This window comes from Lissotriton vulgaris, chromosome 2_1, assembly GCF_964263255.1.
Source record: "Lissotriton vulgaris chromosome 2_1, aLisVul1.2, whole genome shotgun sequence".
Taxonomy (NCBI): Eukaryota; Metazoa; Chordata; class Amphibia; order Caudata; family Salamandridae; genus Lissotriton; species Lissotriton vulgaris.
The window spans coordinates 2,013,360,454-2,013,385,872 of NC_141687.1; the positions used below are offsets into that span (position 1 = coordinate 2,013,360,454).

Below are 25,419 nucleotides of genomic sequence, written 5' to 3' on the forward strand. Positions count from 1 at the left end.
GTTCTGGAAAAAGAACTTGAGTCTCCCTCCCACCTCTGAGGGGAAAGAAAGAGGGGAAGGAGGGGTGACAGTACTCACTTGTTGTGGTGTCGGTGGAGGATTGGCCACGTGATCTATAGCCTCTTGAGCGCATGCCGCGTCCTCTCTGAGGAAAGAATTGTGAGTTGCTGAATTGCTGATAGCCTCTTCCGAAGCCTCTTGATCTTGAAGAGGGCCGTTGGTTAAACCGGCCGGAAGAGAGGCCCCTTCTTCCGGCCCTACCAAAAAGGTTGGTATTAAAGACCTTACGCATATTTTGTTGGGCTTTATCCAAAGCCATAAAAGTAGAGACATATTTGCCGAGAGTTTTAATGAGATCTTCACCAAAAAGAAGGCCTTTAGGATTTTGAGAGGTCTCCTTGTCGGCCATGTCCGAAAGCTTCGGGTTTATTTTGGTCAGAACAACTCTACGTCTTTCAGCATTCAAGCTGGCATTAGCGTTACCTAGCAGAATTAAAGCTCTCTGACTCCAGCCTCTGATTAAGTCAATGTTAAGGGGAGTACCATTGTGATGGCTCTCCTCCGCTGCGTCGATAATTCTAGCCAAAGGACCTAGAACGTCCAGGAAACGGTCCTGACAACCCTTGAGGGATCTCTCCATACCTTTGCGAGGATACGGTCCAAGCTTAAAAAGGAATTTTATCAATTCAGGGTCCAAATTAGGAGTTTGGCAGACTTTTTCATCAATGGAAGGTCTTGAACATTCAGCTCGCAGGATGTTGCGAGTGTTGGGTTCAAGAGGAAATCTCAACCATTTATCAATGAATTTTGCCACATGTTCGTGAGGCCACCATTCCGAACTCCTAGGATGTTTAAGATTAAGGGGAGAAAACATTTCTTCCCGAGAGGGTCAAGAATAGTATCTTTTGGACCAGAGGAAGATCCTGGAGGGTTAAAAAGGTCTTCATCGTAGTCATCATTTAAATCAAGTACATATTCGTCGGGCGTGTCTGGGGAATTATCATCTCTGAGATCATTGTCAAGTATATGGTCATGAGCACTTTGATATTGTGTGCCGCTAAGGACACCAGGATATCTTGAGCCGCGAGGGGTACCATAATAAGTTGTGCCGCGATGGACACCATGATGAGTTGTGCCGCGAAGGACACCAAGAGGTTTTGAGGTGCGGGGACCTCCCAGATAAAGCGAGGTGCTAGGACCTCCAACAGCGCTCTTAGGGGCAAATTGTTCAATGTTTTTAACCTTTCTTACTTTTTTACCCCTTAAATTATCAATATCAATTGAATGACCTTCATAAAACTCATCCTCATCAGGAGAGATAGATCTCTTAGAAGACATCACCTTTCTCAGAGAACCACGTATGCAGGACTGCACTTCCTCATTAAAAACACCTATAAAATGTTCACCCTCAACATTGGGAGTAGGGGCAGAAGCACCTTCAGACTCAGATTCAGACATGAGTCAATAACTAGAAATGTAGTTAGAGCCTAAAGTTATTAAGGTCTCTATCTCGTTTTTTTTTTTGGGGGGGGGGGGGGGAGAGGAGGAGTTTCAATGGTAATTGTATAATAAAATTAATCAGTAAAGTTTGGCGTTCCTAACGAGGTACAGCTGATCACGAAGGCCGAGTAACGAACTCGAAACTGCTCGCGATCAGCTGCGCCTTCGGTATTCATGGGAACCGGCACCACGCGCCGGAGACTTCAACAATGCTCGTCTCTAGGGAGAGGAAAGGACCTAGGCAACGCGCTTACGTGGCGCCGTTGTTGCCGAGGTCCTTTCCTTGAACGACAATGGCTTGCGCTCCGAACGCGATATTTGCTCGCGCTTCGAGCGCGATATTTACTGACATAAAATAAAATAAAACGATCAAACCAGGAAACGCGCACGAAGGCAGAGGAAGTAAAAGAAGGATGCCAAAGGGGAAGGCAAGTGACAACTTTAACGTCAATAAAGTTAAACAATGATGAAATTCGGCGAATGCTCACGTGCCTGAAATAAAAAACCGTTAGGAGAAAGGAATACACAAACAAGTGTAAGGCATATAAACATGAATCAACCCAGGTCAAAAGGACCAAAGGGAAAGAAGAAGGAGGGGATTTCCATAAATTGGAAATCGGTATGGAGGTAAACAGGAAAGAGAGGGGAAACAATAGCCCAAACCACAAAATCACACTAAGTAATATTAATAATATTATAAAAATAATAATAATAATGAGATAAGGTAACAAGGAAAGGCAACTTATCTGCTCAGAGCCGCATTTAAAAGAGGCAGTCTCTTGTTGGCTCATGCCCTTTATTTGTTATGAATGTTCTTTATGGAACCTTTTAATTGTGATGTATGCGGCTGCTTGGAGACGCATTAAAAGTTGTATGCATAATGTGAGCCTCCGTTCTTGTAATGAAATCCCCACTCAAGTCAGGGTAAGCTGGTACATACTAAAACACAGCCTGTGCTCACCCTCTGGCAGCTTGGTGCAGAGCAGTCCATTATCTAAATAGGCTATGTGTAAGGTATTTCTGCAACAAACACACATACAGTAACACAATAAACACACCACAAAAAGACCCCACACAGGTTTATAAATTAAGTTATTGCATTGTCAACAAAACAAGACCAAAACGACAAAAAAGGCATAAAAGTAAACAGTGCGGTAAAACACATTTGCTTCTATTGGGGATCTTATGGTAATGCTAGAAAAAGGGAAATGGGATTTCGTAACATTGGAGTGCAGAAGTGGGACTCCAAAGTCTGTGGTGAGTATGTTTATGGCATGTTCCTCTACAACGGTATATTGAATTAGAACTAGCCGTCTGCAATGTCGCGCCAGTCGGTTGCAGAGACATCACGTTCTCGTTCACAGTAATTTTCTCTGATAAAGTGGGGCTTTGTCAGTGCACAGCATTGGTTCTAATCATGTGAGCGGATGGAGCGGACTCTAAGAAGCTTCCTGTAGTCAAGGCAACTCGACGGTCTGCGCTGAAAGGGCTTGCGGGTCATCTGTTGCACAAACTGGGTGCTCAGTCCCAACAAAACTGCACGCTCGATCTAGGTCAAGACAGCCAGGCGGGGCCACGCTGGGAAGGGTCTTACCTCGGTGCTGCAGCATCTTTTCCCAAAAAAGAGCGCTCGATCCTTAACAAGTGAAACACTCATTCTTTTCCCAGAGCACATCGGTGATCCAGCATGCACTGGTCTTTGGCAATGGTCCAGCTGCTGGACTCACAAATGCCAGAGTCCCACTGCAACAGTAGGCAGGTGAAGTATTTGATGGTCCTACGACTTCAGAAACCGGTTGCAAGCCAACAAGCCCTTGGTGATCACTTTGGCAGAAGGCAGAGTCCAGCTTTCCTTCAACAAGGTCAGAGAGCAGCAGGGAAACCAGAAGAAAAGCAGTCCTTCCAGACAAGCAGTCTAGTTGAGTCCTTTAGACAACATAGCAGTTCCTCTGACAGAGCTTAGTTACAAGTCTAGTAGTATCTGATTTTAGAGGGTCAGAGGCCCAGTACTTATAATGAAAAGTGCCTTTGTGGGGGGTGATTTCAAAGCATCTCTCTGAAGTGCACAAGTATCCCTTTCAGCCCAGTCCTGTCTCCCTGGCTATCTGTGAGGGATAATCAGTCCTTTGTGTGGGGACAGGACACTGCCTCTTCAAGTGAAGTTAGCCAAGGTCTTCCATCCTGCCCAGGCACGGCCATGAGATTGAAGATGTATATAGATGGATACTGAAACGAACCTATCCTTCCTGTGTTGTGGCTGTCTACAGGGAATGCACAAAGTGTAGCTGTCACCTACCCCAGGCTTGTATTGGAGACAGAGGAGTAAGTGCAGAGATGTCCGCTTTCGAAATCAGTAATGTTCAATCCAACTTCACCAGTAAGGAGGGTTTATCATTACCATTACAAACCTTTGAAACATGATGCAGCTGCTCCTTTCTAATAAGGAATTACATTTTAAAAGTGTTTCAAGGAATTTCCAATGCTAGCCTATGAGAGAAGTAGGTCTCACAGTAGTGGACAACAAATTTAGCGGTTTGTCACTACCAAGACATGTAAAACCTAAAAGTACATGCCCTACCTTTTAGTTACATAGTGCACTGCCTTTATAGCTACCTAGGGCCTCCCTTAGAGGTGACTTATGTGTAATAAAAGGAGAGTTTATGGCTTAGCAAGTGGTTTTAAATGACAATTCAAAGTGGCAATAAAGTGTACACACAGGCTTTGCAATGGCAGGCCTGAGACCGGTTTGAAAGACTACTTGTGTGGGTGACACAACCAGTGCTGCAGCCCCAATGGTATTTACAACAAGGGGTGGTGAGGGACAGAGTCTCTGAATTAAGCAGAAAGCTCTCACCCAGTCAAGAGATCAGGGCTAGATCCAACACCGTTTTTTAGCTCACTGCACCATCCCAGTTTCAGAACCTGGCTGTATGCAAATTAGTCTGTTCCTGTCCCAGTGCATGATGGGAACAGGGCAAACCAAACTACAAAAGCCAATTCTTACACTGGGAAGGAAACAAGCTCCCGGGGACCGGTTTCTGGCATTACAGCCGTCTTCGGCCCGGTTTGCTTGAATCCTGATGGTGCAATGAGCAAGGGTCTCACATCTGAGAATACCCTTCCACGCTTAGGGTGGACAAAAATATTTACAACAAGGGGTGGTGAGGGACAGAGTCTCTGAATTAAGCAGAAAGCTCTCACCCAGTCAAGAGATCAGGGCTAGATCCAACACCGTTTTTTAGCTCACTGCACCATCCCAGTTTCAGAACCTGGCTGTATGCAAATTAGTCTGTTCCTGTCCCAGTGCATGATGGGAACAGGGCAAACCAAACTACAAAAGCCAATTCTTACACTTGGAAGGAAACAAGCTCCCGGGGACCGGTTTCTGGCATTACAGCCGTCTTCGGCCCGGTTTGCTTGAATCCTGATGGTGCAATGAGCAAGGGTCTCACATCTGAGAATACCCTTCCACGCTTAGGGTGGACAAAAATATTTACAACAAGGGGTGGTGAGGGACAGAGTCTCTGAATTAAGCAGAAAGCTCTCACCCAGTCAAGAGATCAGGGCTAGATCCAACACCGTTTTTTAGCTCACTGCACCATCCCAGTTTCAGAACCTGGCTGTATGCAAATTAGTCTGTTCCTGTCCCAGTGCATGATGGGAACAGGGCAAACCAAACTACAAAAGCCAATTCTTACACTGGGAAGGAAACAAGCTCCCGATGGTAGCATTTAGATTACAGTCCCTGGCGATATGGTATACCACCTTACAAGGTACATATAAGTAAACTTAATCACAAACAAGAGGGGCGCCTGTGCACCCCTATCCGCTGGCACAGCCGCAGTTGCAATTTGCAGTATTCTTTCTTCCAATTTAGCTTTTACTCCTTTTAACACAGTGTGTACTCAATTTTTTATCATGCTTTGCCACTTTCCAAACTTTCATGCAAGCGAAAGCAATTTTCATAGGCTTCTCATGCTCAAAACGGGTCATCCGAACCTCAAATTCAGAACACGTACAAATGCTGTATTCTTCAAAAGCAGTTTAATGTATCCCAATGCATTTCGGGCCGGACTTGGCCCTTCGTCAGGGGAAACTGAAATGTACAATAACATGCATTTAGACTCATTTCATGTGTGTGACAATAGACTTATTTCAATATTGGTGACTAATTCATAATCATACTTGTATTGCCTTAATTGACCAGTGCTATTTGATGGAATCTTTAGGTGAGGGGGGCCATGGGTAAACAACCATATATACTGCAATGTGCTTAGAGCATTAAACTTTTCAATGTGCCTGAGTTACATATAAGTAAACTAAATATGCCAATCATGTATAAACTAATGTTACCATGTTTACGGGAGAGGCATATGCACTTTAGCACTGGTCCGCAGTGGTAAAGTGCTCAGAGTCCTAAACCCAACAGAAAGAAGGTCAGAAAAAGGAGTAGGAAGGTAAGTTTGGAGTGACCCTTCAGAGAGGCGATTTTTTTAACAATTATCTTACTTGTGTATGACTTTCACACACAAATTGAGAATTATGGATGTGGCCTAATTATCAGAGTTGCCAACTTTGGATCTGGGGAACCAGGTTTGAGGCCCGGCATTGGCTCTGGGGAAATCACTTAATCTCCTGTGCTTAAATTAAAGTGAATCCGACTTCAAGCAATGTAATCTGCTGCTCATGTAAAACACTCCAGTGTTCTTGGGCAGTGATCACGCTGTATAAAACTGTGATATATAGTCACAAAAAAAATCAAAGGTTACAGGTACGTTATTGTACTGGTCAGATTTTACTCATACAAAACCAGAGAAATTCAGCCATTATAGTTACCTGAGTTAACTAGAATTTGCGCCCCCGCAATACACTGCTAATGACCTAACAATATAAATCACTCATGACATGGTCAGTGACCAGCCCTGGTCTGTGCAGGTAAGATCGGTGGGTGGCCATCCCCAGGGCCATGGAGGACTCCTTTAGTGTGGGCCCCCTTCAGTCTTTTGTATAGCCCAGAGGAGGTGATGGTCCCCAGAGCCGGTGGTCCGCAACCGACACCCGTCATTACACAATTTGTGCCCCGGGGAGGGGCGGTCCCCGGGACTGCGTGGTGGGGGCTCATTAATTTTACATAGTATACAAGCCCCAGTATTTAAAAGGAAGGTTTAGGTCGGTCAAAAGGGGTATTTTGGCAAGCCAAACTTGCAGATAAAACCTGCATAGCTGGGCCACTCATGGCAGTCCTGCAGTCATGTTTACATTGTCACTGGATGGTACAATGGGTGCGGCAGCCCACTTGTGACATTTAACTTACTGACCCTGGTCACAGCTTGGTATTATGTACTAGATACTTATAGGTAAGTTAAATTTGCCAATCAGGACTTTACCAATTTTATTTATAAGGAGGAGAACAAGCTCTTTACCAGTGGCTAGCGGTGGTAAAGTACACAGAGTTCTATAGCCAGAAATAAATGGGTTCAGCAAAAGGGCAAAAAAGTGAGGTTTCCCCTGCAGAAAGAGCAAGTTTCTAATAATGGATATGAGAAAAAGCCCAACATTTAGCTATAGAGCAACAAAGTTCTGTATACAATTGGTGTTTTCTAGTTGGTAGAGCAGAGGAAGGGTAATGAGAAGTAGTCTCACAGAGATATTGCTTCACAGGGGCAGTGGTTTATTAGTAGAGTGCGCAGCTACCCAACAGGGTTTCCCGACGCTAGAGGAGATCAGTAGCAGGAGGCTGGCGACTCTACCAGATGGCAGAGTCAGACAGGGCAGTTGAAGAGCATGGTTTTTAGGTTCTTAGGAAAAGTAGGCAATGGGTCAAAGTTTCTAAGAGCTACCGGAAGGGTTCTTCAGAGTTTTGGTCCTAAAATAGGCAAAGAGCACCCCTTAATTCGAGCCCTGCGAAACCTAGGCATGGTAAACAGTGCGAAGGTTGGCGGATCTCCGCGATCGGGATGGGACATAGAGACACCAGTTTTTGGATATAAGCAGGGGCAAGACCGTGTCTAGCTCGAAACATGTAGCATAAGGCCTTGAAATTAATCCGTTTGTCAACTTACAGCCAGTGCAATTTATGGAGCAAGGGAGAGACCGGTGCATGTCCCAGCAACCTTAAAAGAAGGCTGGCATCTGCTTTCTGGATAATCTGCAAGCGATGAAACAAGGCCTTATCAGCACCCAGATAAAGTGCATTCCCGTAGTCCAGTCTAGACGTTAGCAGGGCTGCAGCACTGTTATCTGAGAGCTTGGAGGAATCAGCCAAATGATTTCTTGAGCCATTTCATAAGGGAAAAGCAGGAGGCTGTGAGCTTGGAGTCATGTGGTTTCAAGGAGAGTTTCTTATCAAATAGGAGGCCAAGATTCTTAGCCTTATCAACCGGCGCAGGTAGACATCCAAATGAAGCAGGCCAGTGGTTAACTCCACAACGTTCAGGATAATTATCCAGGTCCAAGACTTCGGTTTTATTGCCATTGAGTTTAAGGGTGTTTGTTTATCCAGAGGGCAAAGTTGAGCAGGCCTTGCCTGAGTGGGGAAGGATATTTGTTTTGAGCATCATATAGCGAGAAAATAATCAGGCATCCGCGTTTGAAAATACGTTTAGACCAGACACTTCAATCACTTCCATCAAAGGGCAAAGGTAAATGTTAACAAGCATTTGCAATGCAATAGGTCTCACATTTGTGAAATTTTAAGCTATTGGCATTGTAAATGACAATGCCTTTTATCTGTTTTCAAAACCAACAGATAGATAAAAGGTTTGTCATTTACAATGCCAGTAGCTCAAAGTCTCGCAAATGTGAGACCTATTGCATTGCAAATGCTTGTGGGTATATGTTCACAGCATACTGCCCCTATCGCTAAGCTAGTTAGTCCTTAGGATAATTATAATTTGTGGGTCCATCTCCACCACTCATCACACCACCAGGTGCTGCATCCCATAGCACGATAACAGCACATCAGTGCTCATAACAAATGGCACGACAACACTTCAATATAGGCTAAAAAAACAAAGTACAATCCTAAACCAACAATAACTTAAATGTGCAGCTTTCTACCTGTGAGGGTAAATGCTTTGATCCCCCACATAGGGGTAGTAAGCCACGTACAAATGCTACAAAACTGTGCAACAAAAACTGGGAGATGTTCTCTAGTGACTAAGGCAATGTAGGCAGTTCACAAGCATTGTTGTTCCCTCCAATGACCACAAGAGGGTAGTGTTGCCCTGGATAGCTAGTGTTTGATCAGTCATGACCTGGATTTTAATTTAAACCTCCCTAATGTAAATACCGGTTAATGTTAAAATGGACCGACATAAATAAGGGGCTAGTGTCCACTTGTAACGTGGAGGACAAGGATGGTCCCCAATTCTGATGCCTCTACCCTGAGGCATGTGAGATGCATTTACGTTGTCCAGGTACATAGCATCATCATAGGCTGTTTACCTGATGGATCGGAAAGCTCCCATTAGCCATTTGAAGACAAGCGAAAGGAAGGGAAAGCACGTGACCAAGGAGGAATGCATCTGCCAGTCTGCTCGCTCTCTAATTAGTAGCCTGATCCAGAACAGATGGCACCCTGCGCGCTCCCGTGACCCATAGGCCCTGGGAGTGAAAGTTTTGAGGAAAGGCGGGACATGCACCCGTCTTTGGCCATTTGCGTGCTTTCAATTATTGAAAGCCACACGCAAAGGCCAATGGGATGTGTGGGAGGAGGCACACCCACAAGGAGAAGGCTCTTGGAAGTCTGAAGGGATTCCAAGAGCCCTCTCCTAGAGCAAATCATGCGTGCTGGGTAGGCTGTTGTATTTGAATTTAGGACCCTATTGTAATTTTCCCGATTCATGCCCATATATAGGTATAAATCACCCTATCCTTATATAGGCATAGAAATCATAACCATATTTAGACTTAGCCTATGCAGTCCTAATACGGCATGGCTACTTCCACTAGTTTCAAAAATCCACACCGATTTCTTGGAAAAACCTGCCTTCAGCAGACAGGGACTTCCCCTCGCTTGAATATTGATTTATCCAAGAACTCATGGAGTTTTCAAAGAACTGAGTCTTTGATGACTTTTTTATGTCCAACCTCAAACTAGGCACCTTCAAGGTATAAATATTCCCACACTTGCCCAAACACACGGTGGTTTGAAGCAGTTCGACTATCTACCTACACGACACAGCTCGCCGCAGCAAGTGCCAAAGGAAGCCGACCCTCCAGCAGACGCACTGAGAGAGATGCTGTCTTTTCTCCTGCCGAGAAATCCAGCTCCAGTGTTTCCAAGCTACCCTTGTGGGTTGTTGGGAAATAGAGTCCTGAGAAAGAGATACCAGACCTCCTTCCTTCCTAAACCAAGGTACGGAGCTGATTAGAGCCTTAGAGAAATCTTGGATAGGTTCTTGGCAAAAGAATACTGAAACTAAGCTACACCTCACTTACTTCTTCCCTTGAACTAGACCTAGGTTAGGTACACTGGGGTAGGCGTATTTTAGAAGCACCAGTTGAGTACTTTTATTCTTTATTTATGAATGTATGTATTCTATGTTATTTTATATGGCTTAAAAACCAGATCATGCTTTTACAGTATTATTTTATAATACTCTTCGTACTGTATGCATTGTACTTTGCAACCAGTATTTCAATTGTAGCAGTTCATTTCCTCTGCATGAGAAAGAAGATTGTTCAATAAATACTTTTATTGAAAACACCCTTCTCTCTATTTCTCTACACCTCTGGTGAAACGAATTTACTGAGTGAAATAACTATCTATTGTTTCCGAGACTCTGAATATACGTTTTTATCTCGGGAAACAAAGTTGTCATGTTTTAAGCGGTTGACAGAAACTACTCCCTTCTTGTTTATTCGAGAAAGTTTCTAGTGACCTCTGAGCTAGCTGGCACTCACAATTAAGTCTTAATATATTCGATAGAGACCTAGTCGACCTCAGTCCTCCGTCTAATCAATAGTATATGTTATTCCAATGCGCAGAACCTATTGGGAATATAGGAACTACACTACAAGGCGAGACCTAAAAAGCGGGGGGCTCAACATAGATCCCCGAGGAACCCCCGAGGTCCGTGTCAAGGAAGTAGAGGTGTTAGTTGAAGAGACCTGAAAAGTTAGATTTTTCAGAAAAGTAGATAGCCATTCCCAAGTATTGCCAGCAATACCTGAAGCCTCCAATCTATCCAAAAGAATGGAGTGTGAGACCATATCAAAAGCTGCACTTAAATCCCGGAGGATAAGGTCAGCTGTCCCACCAGAGTCAAGTTCTTGCCTCAGGAGTTCAGTGACTCCAAGTAGAGGGAATTCAGTGTTTCAGCCCACCCTAAACCAAGACTGGGATGGATGCAGCAGGTTGTAAACAGTAACAAAGGATGATAGGTGGATGTTAACATGTTTTTCCAGAATTTTGGAGAAAAACGAAATTAGCGAAATTGGTCTAAAATTTGACTAGCACTGAGGGTCAAGGTCATTCTTTTTGAGCAAAGAGGGTACTAAAGCATGCTTCCAATTCTTAGGTACCACACCCATGATCAAGGAGGAATTAAGGAGATCCAGAACTAGTGTAAGGACAGCCTCCTCTAACAATCTGAGTTTTGATAGTGGGAGGGGATCAAGCGGAAAGCCATACTTGATGGTAACCAGTAAGGATTGCGATAGTGCCAGATCCAGAAGGGGCCAGGCATTGATTTTCAAGGGCCTGTCTGCCTTGGCTGTGAGCTGACCAACAACTGAAAGTGGGACCAGTGGCCCAAGAGATTGGGTGTCAGTAGTTGGCGATGTCACTAACATCTGCTTCTAGTTGCCGATGAATGTGCTCAAATTTTCTTTAAAAAAGAGGCAAGTTCGTCACGCTGTTGAGAAAGGGTGGGGGCAGTGTGTATGTGCTAGCTGCAGACAGATCATTTACTACTTTGAACAGAGTTTTTTGACAATTGTGGGCGTTGGTAATCAATTTTGTATAGTAGTCTGCCCGTGCAGCTTTGCAAGAGGCGTGATATTTTTTCAAAGCCGCTACATATTCAGCCTTGGCCATGGGAGCATAATGCTTCCTCCAAACTCTTTCAAGGGATTTACAGCCCTTTTTTTCTAAGCGAAGGCTATCATTAAACCAGGGTGCCAGAGGGCACAAGCTGCCTTGTGTTTTAGATCGAGGCAGAATTGAGTCAGTGGCCCTGATGCACCCCAATTTGATCGATATCCAGTAAGCAAACCAGAGCGGGGATGGTATGTAAAAGCTGCTTGTTTAGTTCCTTCATATCCAATTTTTACCCAATGCCTGTTAGTAGTTTGACATGACGACTGAGGCAAAGAGGAAGAAGGGACTGTGATATTGAAATGTACTGCATAATGATGAGTACAACAAAGTTGGAGCAGGGGGGCAACAGAGAGGGAAGAGAGGTTGGAGAAGATGGGGTCCAGTAGATGGTCCGCAATGTGGGTGGTTGCGGAATTTAAAAGGGAAAGATTAAGTGATCCCAAATCCTCTACGAGGGTTAAGGTTAGTTTATTTTTGGAGTCCTCAAGATGCAAATTAATGTCTCCAAGCAAAGTAAAGTTTGCTTCCTGTAGGATATGTGGTGTCAAATAATCTGGTAAGACTACCCACCAATTACAAGGTGGTCCTGGTGGACGGTAGATCGGGGCCCCAGAAAGCATGAATTTGGGTGAGACGAGAAGAGAGAAGTGAAGGTGGGCGGTGGGAGTGTCCCCCTGAGCTGTTGGTGGCGAGCCAGTAAACCCTGCAAGTACCTCTGCCAGGATCTTTGCACTGGTTTTAAAAACTCTGAATATTGTTTTTTAACATTGTAGGAATCTTGGGGAATTTTAACAAAACGAAGGTAGCGCTGAGAGGGTACTGGGGGGCAGACAGCACTCACCTGGAGGCCTGAGCTCGGCGTTCCTTCCTTCCTGCCCCGATCGGATGTGGTAGCCAGTACCGTTGCGCGGATGGCGGTCAGGTAGAGCCAGGCACTTCGGGTAACGAGGTTAGCGCTCTAGTTGTTGGGAGCGTTATAGGATAAAGGAGCCCTGCCCCAGCGACCGCGCAGCGGCCGCGCCGAAAACGCGCCAAAGACAAGCCCGTCTGCACCTGTCAACAGCCTTACGGGGCTAGGGGCCAGACCCCCTGCCGGTTTTCCAGTCATAAAGACATATAGTGCCAAACAACTGCTGGATTTAAGGCAAGGGGTTGGAGAGAAGTGCGACCACAGTATAACGCTGTCCTCCGAGCAAAAACGATGTAATTACTGTCTATTTACTCTGGCTCAGCAGCGCAGCTCGACGAATACTGGAGAGAGGATGAGACTGTCCCTTATTAACTGTAGATCTTTCGGGAAGCATAGAATGGAGGTCCATGATCTACTGATAGATGGACAGTTGGATGCCCTGTTCTTAACAGAAACATGGCTGAATGAAGACTCTGCACCTGATATAATAGATGCACTACCACCAGGTTATGACATCAATAGGATAGACAGACCTACGGGGCGGGGAGGCGGACTAGCCATCATTTTTAAATCAGAAATATTCTGTACTTTGGAGTCGGCTGACATTAAGGAGAGCGAAGCGGGCTTATTCTCCATCATAGACCGGGACAGTCCGGTCCTGAAAGGGTTCCTGATCTACAGGCCCCCAGGTCCAGGGACCAGATTCACAGAAAGCCTGATAGACTATTTGATACTGCCAGCCCTAAAATATGAGAGGCTGCTACTCCTGGGGGATCTAAATTTCCAATTTGATGATGGTACCAACACAGAAGCTCTGGAGATCTGTAACGAGTTAGCAGCGATGCAAATGACTGTCAAATCAGAACTCTCCACCCATGATCGCGGCCACTTATTAGATCCTATCTTCTCCAACTGGGAGTTGCTGGCCATCGATTCCCCAGTGCCTGTGGTGTGGTCAGATCACTACCAGATTCCTTTCCAGATAGTGGCACAGAGGGGGAGAGTACATAAGGTGGACAATATAACTAGACGCAGGAAATGGGTAGGTTTCTCCAGAGTTAAATTTGATGATCTTCTGGAACAGGGTGGACCTCCAGTAGGTCTAGAGATGGAGGCAGCAAGCGAAGCGCTTGATAGCCGCATCTTACAAGCGCTGGACCACACAGCCCCCTGGACCAACAACAGACCCTGGCGGCAAACTAAATCTGCACCATGGTTTGGGCCCGAGCTTGGTAAGGAAAAGGCGGCATGTAAACGCCTCGAGAGATGCTGGAGGAAAGGTTATTCTGTGGCAGACAGGATGGCCTATAAAATAAAGCTCAAGGGCTACCATGCTCTGATTAGGAAGTATCGGACCTCCCACTATAAGGGCAGAATAGAGGGAGCGGATAACTCAGCTAAGGAATTGTTTGCTGTTGTTTAAGGAAGTCGCCTCTGTCCAGCACCGCCGCTCCTTTGAAAGGCTCAGTAAAATCCTGTGATCGGGTGGCACAATTATTTGCGGATAAAGTGGGGAAAATGTATTCCTCATTTCCGGTGGAGGCTAGAACAGAGGGTATGACAGAAGAGGCCACTGTAAAATCTGAAAGAACTGAGCTACTAGTATCCTTTAGTACTCCCCAGCAGGATATCCAAATCGACATAGCAACCAAAATTAAATCAGGCTCCCCCAATGACCCGGCGCCCGTAGAATTCTTAGGGACAGTATAAATACGCTGGAACCTCACATATGCCATCTGCTGGATCTATCATTTGGATCAGGGAGTGTCCCGTCAGCCTGGAAAGAGGCAGTGGTACTCCCGCTCAAAAAAAAAATCTAACATTAGTGTGGAGCAGTTAGATAACCTGCGTCCAATCTCCCTCCTCCCCTATTTCTCCAAAATTGCGGAGAAAGTTGTTAATAAGCAACTGACAGAACATTGAAACATGTAAACTTCTTCACCCAATCAGGTTTCTGGGCATCATACTTGACTGAATCCGCCTTACTCCTATCAACAGAAACCATACGCAAGTTGGTGGATGAAGGCCACACCACGGTGCAGATCCTTCTGGATTTAAGCACGGCTTTCGACACTGTAGCACATCACATCTTGCTGCAGTGTCTGAAAAAAGGGGGAGTGAGAGGCAAAGCTCTGGAGTGGCTGGAATCGTTCCTCCAGAATCACAGCTTTCAAGTAGCCCAGGGACCATACCGGTCGAAGAGTGTCAGGCTGAATCAGGGAGTGCCCCGAAGGTCCAGTTTGAGCTCCACCCTTTTTAATCTCTACGTAACACCAATAGCAGAGATTACTGAAAGGTTTGGGGTGCAAGTAGTAACCTAAGCTGATGACACCCAACTTGTGGTGTCTCTTGCCCAGTAAGATGGAGCAGCAGCCAATAACTTCTCGCTTTGCATACAAGCTACAGCGGCCTGGATGGCCAATAATTGCCTGAAATGAAACGGCAGCAAGAAGGAGGTGCTGGTGGTGGGGAATACACCATCTGTGTGGACATCGGCATGGTGGCCGCAGGTACTGGGGCCTTTACCCTCTCCCAGCGAACAAGTCAGGAATTTGGGTATCTGGCTAGATAGCAAAATCTCATTTGAGCACCATACTACTCGTGTGGCAGGACAATGCTTTGGTATGCTGAGAAACATGCAGAAAACACTTGACCTACTCCCCACCGCGGCCAGGAAAACCCTGGTCCATGCTCTTGGTACCTCGAGGTTGGATTATGGGAACGTCCTGTACCTGGGAGCCAATGTCAGATGTATCACCAGGCTTCAGCGTATACAGAATGCGGCTGCCCGCATGATCTTGATGTTGCCCAAAAGAGCGTCCGCTAAGAAAGCCCTGGAATCCCTTCACTGGCTGACGGTTAAAGAACGGGTGCTCTATAAAACCCTGCTGATTAGCCATCGTATCATGCAGGGGAAGAGGCCTTCCTATCTGTTGGAACTGCTGAGCACGTATATACCTGGGCGTGAGCTGAGATCTTCCGGGAAAGGGCTGATGAAGGGTCCTAGGTTTAGAAGAGCTCGGATGGGTGGGCGCTCCTTCCGAGTACAAGCTGCCCAACACTGGAACAGACTCCCAACCAAAATGCGTTGAGACTTCGGAACGTATTTTCCGGAAACAACTGAAAACCTACCTCTTCCCTCTGGGTAGAGAGTGAGGAGGCTCGCATGGGAGGAACCAGAGGGGAAAACATGCTTGACTAACTGTTGCTAGCCACATCATAGCACAGGGACACACTGGCCTCAGTGTAACCAGGCGCTCTATAAAACTTATTTTTATTATTATTAGGAGCCTTGCAGTTGGGGATTTGAAGATCTTTAATATTATATTTGTAGACCTTTTTATAGATAATGGCAATGCCTCCTCCTATTCTCTGTGATCTATTTATCCCCATAAAAGCAAAGTTGACAGGGAGGGCAGAAATTATATCAGGCTAAGTTTCAGTTAAGATTATGTCGGGGTCCATATCACAGAGGAATTTAAATAAGTAAATCTGATTTTTAGGATGGGAGCGACAATTTAGAGAGAAACACCTGAGCATTTTATGTGGGGCAGAGAAAGCTAGATCCTTAGCACTAGGTTAGGAGGCCTCCTCCTGGTTAGGAGAAACCTGTGATGCCTTAGGAGGAAAGTTCAACCATTCAAACTGACTTCAAGTGCAAAGGAATTGGTGCTCCTCCGGAGAAAAAGTCTGGCATGAAGTATTAGGCATCGGCCTTAAGTTGTGGAGGGCCCAAGAGGTATAAACTGTTGCGGCTGGTGAAAAAAAAACTGGGTCTAAAGCCCCTGACCATGGCCGGATGCGTACAGGCGCAGACTGACTTCCCTTATGTGCGCCCGCTGCGCATCTGCACCAGCATAGTTTAAATAGGCAGTCTGGCAGAACAACTAGAGTGCTGCCTGCTTGGAAGTCCCCAGCTGGAAGTGATGTGAGGGTGGTCTCTGCCCTCCGCACAAACGTCAATGCAGCCGTGGTGGACCAGAGCAGAAGGCACTGGGAAGCATGGAAATTTGAGCAAAAGTAAGCGCCATAAAATGTACAAAAGTTAAAGTATAAAAAGTATTAAAATATTGTACCCAGTACAATAGAGATAGGAGGATGCTTGTGTGAGATTTACAGGATTACTTGTGCAGTGAGGGAGTGGCAGAGCTGCTGGTGGGAGAGTGTGCTGGTATCCGAGTGTTGGGAACTTGAATACTTCAGGGTGATCTGGTATTCAGGTTGTTACCCAGTGATCAGGTTAGTTTGATATTGTTTTTCAGCTCCTTGTGGTGCAGAATGTTATTTTGCGTGGGTATGTGGATTTACATCTTGTATGAAATTGTGTTTTGCTTACAAAAATGAAATGTCTAACTGAAATATACATATTATATAGCTAAATAATGTAATTTTGTATTTTTCTTCAGGCTGCCGAGATTAAGAACAATGAATTAGAAGAACGAGTTAGAACTCTGAAAACAGATGTTGAAGAAAGCAAGCACAGACATGGACACCTTAAAATGGAACTCAAACAATTTTTAGAAGTTCTAGATGTTAAAATTGATGATTTACATGAATTTAGACATGGACTGTCCAAACTGGGAATCGATAGCTAAAGATTTGCTTGCTCTTATTCTGTAGTGGACTGATGGTTTGGTGTTCTTCCCTCTGTATTTTATAAAGTATCAATAGAATAATCAACTTGCATAGTTTTGTACGTAGAGGTGAGTTTGCTGTGCATTAACAATTGGACTGCTCACTTGTTTTTATGAACTATTGCTGGTCTGACCTTGTAGGTTTGAGAACAGATTGATTCCGTTTCAGGATTCTGCAATTTGGTCTTCCTGAAATGGATACGATATTTGTGGTTTCCAAGAAATTTGCACATTATTCAAGGGCTGCTGCAATGATGAACACTGAAATCTTGTATTTTGTGATAGCAAATTGACATTTTCTTAACACCAAGAATTTTTGCTAGTTTTGTAGATAACAGAAGTTAGTCTGTGCAGCTTCTTTGAGCTGATAGTTCAGCTTTGCGTTACTACAATCCTGGCAGGGCTGCAGTCTTGGGTTGTGAACAGATATCTAATAAGATCCCAATTATACATTAGAAGTGAAACCATTTCAAATAAATTGCACATTATACAACTTTTTTCCCTTTGATTTTAGATGTAATTGCTTTCAAATTAATTTAAAGCAGAATTTACAGAATTGGTGATTAAAAAATATTTGGCAACAATTATCTTATTAAGCGATGAGTAAATTATGACAAAACATGTTTCAATAGGAGACAAATTGTTTGCAGTGTTTTTTGTCTTTGTTTTTTGTTTTTAAATATTCAGTTTCACTTGACCAGATAACTTAGCAGAGTATTTTGGGTGACAATAGTGTTTGCATTTGTTTATACTGGGGTCCACATCTGGTACAGAGCGGCTAATTGGTGTTCACACTTAGTTTAGTCTGCCTATCTCATTTCAGGAAGTATGTCTGCAGGAATAAAATCTACCTAGAAGCTTTTGGCCACAAAAGACCAATTTAAGAAGAACTTAATTTGTCCAAGATGTAAAATATCATGTTGGCTAGAAAAGCAAGGGTTCACTAAGAGATGTGAAGTGTCACCCAATGTCAAGGCCCCAACAACGTTAGTGGTCTCTTGAAACGTATGCTTAAAACATGTTCTAATACCGTATGAGAATTTTAGCACAATTTGATTATCTAGTTACACCAAGTTGATGAGTTTGCAGCACAACATATCTCAATATAACCCGTTTATTGTACTGTTTCCTCTGGTCTCGCTATTTGACTTGGAGTTGCAGCTACAGTTGGCTCGGTGTTAGTCATTCTTAAATCATGTGTAAATACATTGTGAAAATCTGTGTTGCTATATCTAACCATGAGTGTTTTGCCTAACTATGGCTATTGAAATGTATGGTAAGTTGACAAAATTGATGGTTTCAGATTTCTACTCCTGTATTGAGGAAGGCAATGGATGTGACCAATGATTGGATCATATTATTTATTATGTCTTTCTCATTAAAACTAAGTTTGCATTATCAGTTTCTCACAGGCACTGAATGAATCCTAATCAACCCACTTCTAGCGAGGATATATTTGTACATTTATTCGAAGAAGTATGTCATTTAAATACTCATACTATAGGAATATAGATAAATCCTGTATGGAATTGCAGAGGTCCCTTCATGGATTGCCACCTCATAACATTTTTGCTAAAGTTCTCATATAGGATATTTTACTGAAATGGTTTTCTTCCTTTCATGCCTTGCCTTTCATTATGTTTTCTTTTCAGGTGACTTGTAGGTTTGTGTATTTAATGTGATATTTATTAAACCATAGAGTAAAGTTGGACCAGACAGACATATTAATTGAAGGCTCCCAAAATGTTGGTTCAAATTATGAATATATGTAAATTAAATGGGATCTCATTTTATGCCTTTATTAAACTGGAATTATTTCTAAAACCTTGCAGCACTTTAAAACAAAAAAACGTACAGATACATAAACCCACAGCATAGATGGTTATGGAAAATTACTACTGCACGAAGAACTGAAGATAGCTATGTGTTGCCAGTCAGGCATATTTAAATCATAAATAACCAATGTACTGCAAATTTTGCTCATTTGAATGTATTGCCTCTGAGGGAAGGCAGTGTTATGCAGGATACAATGATTAGCCAGTATCATATGCTAGAAAACAGCACTGCCTAAAAAAGGCACATCATTTCCTATGTTAGCCAAATACTTATTCCTTTTTCAACATCTTCCAAAATGAAAAGGAAACCCTACTCAACACTTAATAATAAAAATCCATGTAATTATGTTGCAGTCCCGTATGGGTCTCAAATTCGTTCAGAACCTTCACCATGAGTACTTACGTTTGAAGCCTCCAGTAAAGAATATTATTCCACAAATGTAAGAGGTTATTCATTTAGCATTATGAGAGAATAGGGGAGCTTTGAGCGTCCCTTTGCCATATTACTAAAGCTTCTCTCAAATCTAAGCTGTGGCTGACTGAGTAATGGATTCTTGCCTCCGAACTATGTTCTTTGTTTATACAAGTAGTGCAGAAGTCAGAAACTAGAAGTAGACTTCAAGATTAGGCTTCAGTGCATGTGCAATGTATTGCCTCCTAGCACATGTAGAGAGGATCTAGTTTTATTAATTCTTAGTTTTAAAATTAACTACACTGACCTATCAATATTAATTGAATTTTAGAAACTAAATATATATGAATACAATGGAAAAAACATAGCTGCCTCACATCATAGTACTAAAACGTAAGATAGTGCATGATATTGAAACCACTGATTGATTGAAGACTCAATGGAGTCCAACAAATTGTGATCTGTTGACCTGCAACAGATCAATGAGAACTCTTGAGAAATTAAAATGGCATAAGTATGTTAGGAGTTACTGTAATGTATTTAGCTTGTACATTGACAAGATGGGTTGTATTTATGTTTGTGCTTCCTAAAGTCATTGCATTTTCTTTCCTAGAATTGAGAACAATATGCTTGCTACTACATTAAGAGCAGTTTGCCTTTGAACTGAAATGTATTTATTCATTCTCTGGGTCAGCTGTTTTCTCCTTTTGTTGCTAGCACTCAGTTGAGGGAGAGCACCATTTGTTTAACCAAGAACATGTTCATCAGATATTGGTGCCTGTATACTAGATGTTGTACTGTATACATGCAGATTTAGGATGTGACCATTTAGTTAGTTTGAGTTGTCCAAAAAAGACTATTGCTTGTAAAGTTGCTTAACCAAACCAATGAGGTGCAACTTTAACTTGTGTGTTCTGGTTTGACACTCGCTTGCAATACTTTGTAGCCATAAACCAGCAATGAAGATTGGTATGCAAAACATTTTCTGCTTCATTCCCAATCTGATATAATGTCATGAAATTATGTACAACTTTAGTGCTTCTAAATTCACTTCATAACAAACATTTGTTGAGGCAGTCACATATTTTGCTTAACCGAGACATTGCAAAATGTGGCAACCCATCACTGGTAAAAAATATCAGCCTCATTTCTTTCATACTCATTTAAACCAAGCCTAACCTGCTCAAGTCCAGTAAAACAAAACTTGTGCGGACACCAAGCTAATTGGATTTTTGTTAGATATCCTCTACAAATGTCGGTCGCCCTGTGGTTTACAAGTGTTTGTGTGATGTTCCTTGTGCAGACATTGCAGTCAGACACACTCTTTTTGAAATATGCGGTGCATCATGTAGCCTAGTGTCTAAAGCATTTATTAAAGAGAGCAACAGACCACCTGAAGCATATTAGTAAAATAAGTTGTGCAGGATTCTTGAATTAAAATGTAATTAGATTCATTTTATCATGTATTAATTACAAACCCAAAGTGAAACTGGAAAGAAATAATTACACTAGAAATCTGAAGGGTGAAAAATGGGAACAGTGGTAATTAGATCTGAACAGTTGGAGTGTTTTAGAACTTGAAAATATCAACTGAACACAACTTAAAGAGGTATATAGGTTATGCAATGTCATCAAATTGCATTTGATGAATTTTCTCCACCTTAAATACAAGTTCTCCATAGAACCTCAGTCACTGTGCATTCATAAATAAATATTATAGCTTCCTATTACACAGATATAATTTTACCTCCAAGAGATATTGTGGAATTTGTTGTTATGGTTACTACAAAAATTGACTTGCCATCATTTGTGAGGAGTTGGTTATCACCAAACTCAGAACTTTTTCCTGCATTACCCTGTATTGTATGCTCAGCTAAAATGATGTGCAGTGACCAAAAGAATGTAGAGAGGACAATTAGCTAAGCCATACTGTACACTTTAGTGCCTTGATACAGGGTACAGCCCACGCCACCATATTCTAAATAGCAAAACATTTGTTCATTTTTACTATCTGTGCATTTTATTTTAAAGTGTACATAGAAAAGTAGAGTTGACATTTTACCTAAAGCATGACATTATTTTGCATACTTGCCCGTGAAAAAAATGGTTATAAATAAACAGCTGCTTTTGTATATGCACACATATGAATATGAAGGTGTAATATGGTGGTACAATAAAACACAACACCTTGCTTGACAGTGACACTGTTTTTACTGTTAATAGTCAGTCTTGAAAAGGTTGCTTTTGTGCTTCGTGTGACAGAGTAGTATGTACATAAGGAAAGTTTTAAGAATTTGATATGTTGAATGAATGTCCTTAGTCTTCTATTATTCAACCGAGAATGCCTGAATTCAGAAGAAGTCTCCATAAATAGCAGCCTCACATAGGTTCCTACCATGATCACCACTTTCACATTTGAGGGACTAAGTGACACTCAGTGTCGTTCATTCATGGCACACATGGTGAGCACCATGCCAATCTGTAAAGTGCCTGAAGCAGCTACCAATGTATATCATACCCTAAATAATAACCAATCATTTGGGTTATTAAATAAGAGGGCCTTTTGATTCCATACTTAGTAACTGGTAACAGGAGGTACTGCCACCCTTTCACATACTCATTTGTGTTCTTCACCCCACAAAACAGAAAACTATTTTGTTAAACCTCAATGAACTGTGTAAAACTTGAACTGTGATATTCCATGTGACAACTAGATGTACCGTATAGAAACACTTCAGATATCCTAGAAACTTTACGTTCTTTGGGTGTAGAAAACGTGCTTGTCTTATTCACGGTAAACTTTTTAGTATCATAGTCTAGACTGTATCTTTTTGTTGTTAAGTAACATGAATTCTACAATTTGGTTAAGAGAATTGAATATGTGAGCAAATCTGCCTTGGAATAATATTGCATGTCTGTGCAATCAGGCACTGCCTATTCTCGATTAAGTTTATTAAGCACTGCTTCATGTTTGAACAATTCAACATTTTACCTGATCAGAGACCAGATCTATATTTGAATTCAGTTTTTATGTAATGTTGTAAAGTGTCCTTGATAAAAAAAGAATGCTTTTGCATCCTTTAAGTCTGCTTAAAATCATGTGCCCACATTCTCTTAAAGTTACAGTACACAGCAGGAATAATTACTTCACAGACTTTGGTATTTGAGTGCAAGGAAGTTTGTTGAATTCTACCCCTCCCGACACACATTCTGTTCCATTAGTCAAAGTAAAGGTAATGTTTTGTCCTCAATGTAAGAATTCTAGATAAGTGTTATCCCATGCTATAAAACCTTTCCAAATACCTCTACAGCAATATAGTAAAAGAATCCAGAGAATAAAATGTAAAAGAAAACAGTTTAAAGGTTTATCAAGCTGGGATTTAGTTTAAAATTCTAGATACGTTAGCAGTGCTATTGGCGACCAACTTGCAACCCAGTTACAAGAACAATATGAACTATCGTGATTAAGGTTTGAAAATGTACACATTTTCAAAAACCTTGCCTATATGAAGGTAAAGTGATTATGCAAGTTTCTGTGTTTTTAAGGTCAACACACTTGCTGTGGTTGACAAGGTATTTCACCCTAAACTATTTCCCTTTTGGAAATTGCTTGAATTGGAAATGCTGTGAACTTTGTTTTGTTTTCCTCCCTGCCAAATTTGTCTTTGTAAGTGAGACTAAATTGATGAAGGTGATGTTGAATTCCTTTTAGTCATTTTCTTACCCTTCCAATGACTGTCCTACTACCTGTAATAGAAGTACTTGTTTTCCAAACTAAAGCACTTTCGGAAATTGACCCACATATTGTCATCATTTTAAGGAAAGATTTTCTGAGACATCATCACTGTCACCAGTAAATTAAATAACAAAGCTAATTATATGACACAAAATTGCTATATATTTCAATGGTTCTGAGGATGGTTGACTTCAGGGTGCAGTCCAGATAAGATTGTCATCAGTCATAAATATTTGAACAGTGAGGAATCTGACCTTTTCTTTTAATGTAGTGCAGTGAAGTATCTAGCGTTTGTCGAATCCACACCACCTACCAAAACCTGTCACTTACAAGACATAGCTATTCAGCAGTTCTTTTTTAAAACTATGTTCACTGCTTTGCTTTTCTGCAATAATGTACATTTTTACAAATGACATGCACTGACATTTTGAACATAAAATGTGGGCTTTCCCTTGTCTGTATTTTAGGGCAGTTTGTTAAGATTGTAAACAAATGTTTTGAAACACAAGAAGACTTTGTGAAGTGTATTCCTGGTACTGTTGTAGTGGGTAAAGAAATAAATATATATATATATATATATATATATATATTCTTGCAGATAATTGCATTGTCTTTACAAATGTATTGTGGAAAACCACTGCAGTGCTTTCAAATGTATATTTTTATTCTCTAAAAATGTAATATATTTGAACATAATATATATGTGTTGTTTAATCCAAATAACTTATTGAGAAAATGTGCTCATTTCACTGTCCTATTTGTTTAAAATAATGTAAGTTATTTATATCGGCTTGTTTCAGTTACTTCAGATATTCACTTTTTTACATCATCAACACCAGTTTGAGTTGGGCGGGGGTGGGCGCTTTGGATAAATAGGTTGGGAGAATTTTTTTTAAATCTCTCAGCTTCTATACTTTTGTGATTTATACTTGAATTTCTTGTACTGTTCAGAATGGTTTATGTAAAAATATATAGTTTAATAAAATAAATTGTGTACATATTTCTTTAAATTATTTATCACATGTTTTTATGTTTGGCAAGTTATTGTATTTCCTTCTGTTTAAAATGGTGTGTAAGGAATTGCAGCCTGCTCAATATCCTCAATAAGTAAAACCAGAGGAGCATCATTTATTGGTAAAAGGAGCCACGATCCCGTTGCATAAGTATGAATTTCTGCACCTCTGCAATTCGGCATATCATACATGAGTAAGCTTTTGAAATGCTCTGGACTTGGTTTGCCATGCATTTAGTAAAGAGAGGACAACACAATATATTTTTTCTCTTCATTTTCACTTTTTCCAATATCAATTTTTATTTGATGAGAACATGAGAAGGTGAAAGGGTGGGGAAGGGAGGGAGAGAATGCAACAATTATAAATTTCGCAATGAAGGCAGACAGCAAATGCTCAATCCCAAACTCTTCAATATCACAGGTAATTCTGCAGTCAAGTTCCTTGGGCAAAGATGTAACGGGAATTCAAACAATATTCAGATGCTGATTCATGTTGTAAGTTCCTCTTATATGTTTTTGTTAAGACCAAGTTCTCTACCTACAACTTGGGATCCCCTCAACACAACCTTGCAATGAAAACCTTCAAAAGTGATCAAACACTCCAAATATGGAAAGTATTCACTACCAGGTGCTAATTATGAAGCAAGGTCTTTGAAAGGAAGCCAAAGGCTGTCCTGATGCATGTGACAAATTTGAGCTATTAACTCTTTTAGTCGTTCTTGGTTGCCTTTCTTTTATGGATTTTAGTATGAGTATGCATTTTTTCATAGAATTGTTCCTCAAATGACAGACATGATACACACGTATCCTAGTTTCAATGTACTGTTCGCCAATTCCGAGCTCACTCTGGTTTGCAAGTGCAGTGTCTACAAGCTTTAAGGTTTAGGGCCTTTCCTGCCAGTATCATGAAAACACTAGTTGGTTTGAACGAGCAATTTCTTTGCCTTGTGAATAGCAGGGTTAAGTGCTACCTTTGAGACGTCTTATCACCGGTTTCAGAAGACAAGTCTGAGAGAGTTTGTTAAAGCAACAGTCTTTTTAAAATAGTGGTTGTGTATCCTGAAGTTGGTAAGCGTGGTAATTTACAGTTTGGGATTTAACATAATCATCCCAATCTTGTTCGGTTGTAATGCTTACCCATCTAAATAAACAATTAAAAATGTTTCCAGTGGTGCTTCTCTCCCATATTTTCCTAATGAATATACTAGCAAGAATTAATGTGCTGTCCTTAAAATCTCACATCCATTGGCAATCCAAGACATACTATGTGAGGTTTATTGGTAAAACATGTCTCTTTATGCCAAATACATTGAATAAACAATCACCAGATAGAAG

The 25,419-nt window shown here is 41.8% G+C and overlaps 1 protein-coding gene across 2 annotated transcripts in view; it reads left to right on the forward strand.

The window, feature by feature from the left end:
- The window catches only part of HOMER2 (homer scaffold protein 2), a 736,419-nt gene extending 717,530 nt beyond the window's left edge, over positions 1–18,889 (forward strand). For both annotated transcript variants that reach the window (XM_086958240.1, XM_086958239.1), the window contains exon 9: positions 16,862–18,889. In XM_086958240.1, coding sequence (XP_086814366.1) covers positions 16,862–17,050 — 189 coding nt within the window. In that variant the 3' untranslated portion in view covers positions 17,051–18,889. The remainder of the gene's footprint in view (positions 1–16,861) is intronic.
- The last annotated feature ends 6,530 nt before the right edge of the window (positions 18,890–25,419 follow it).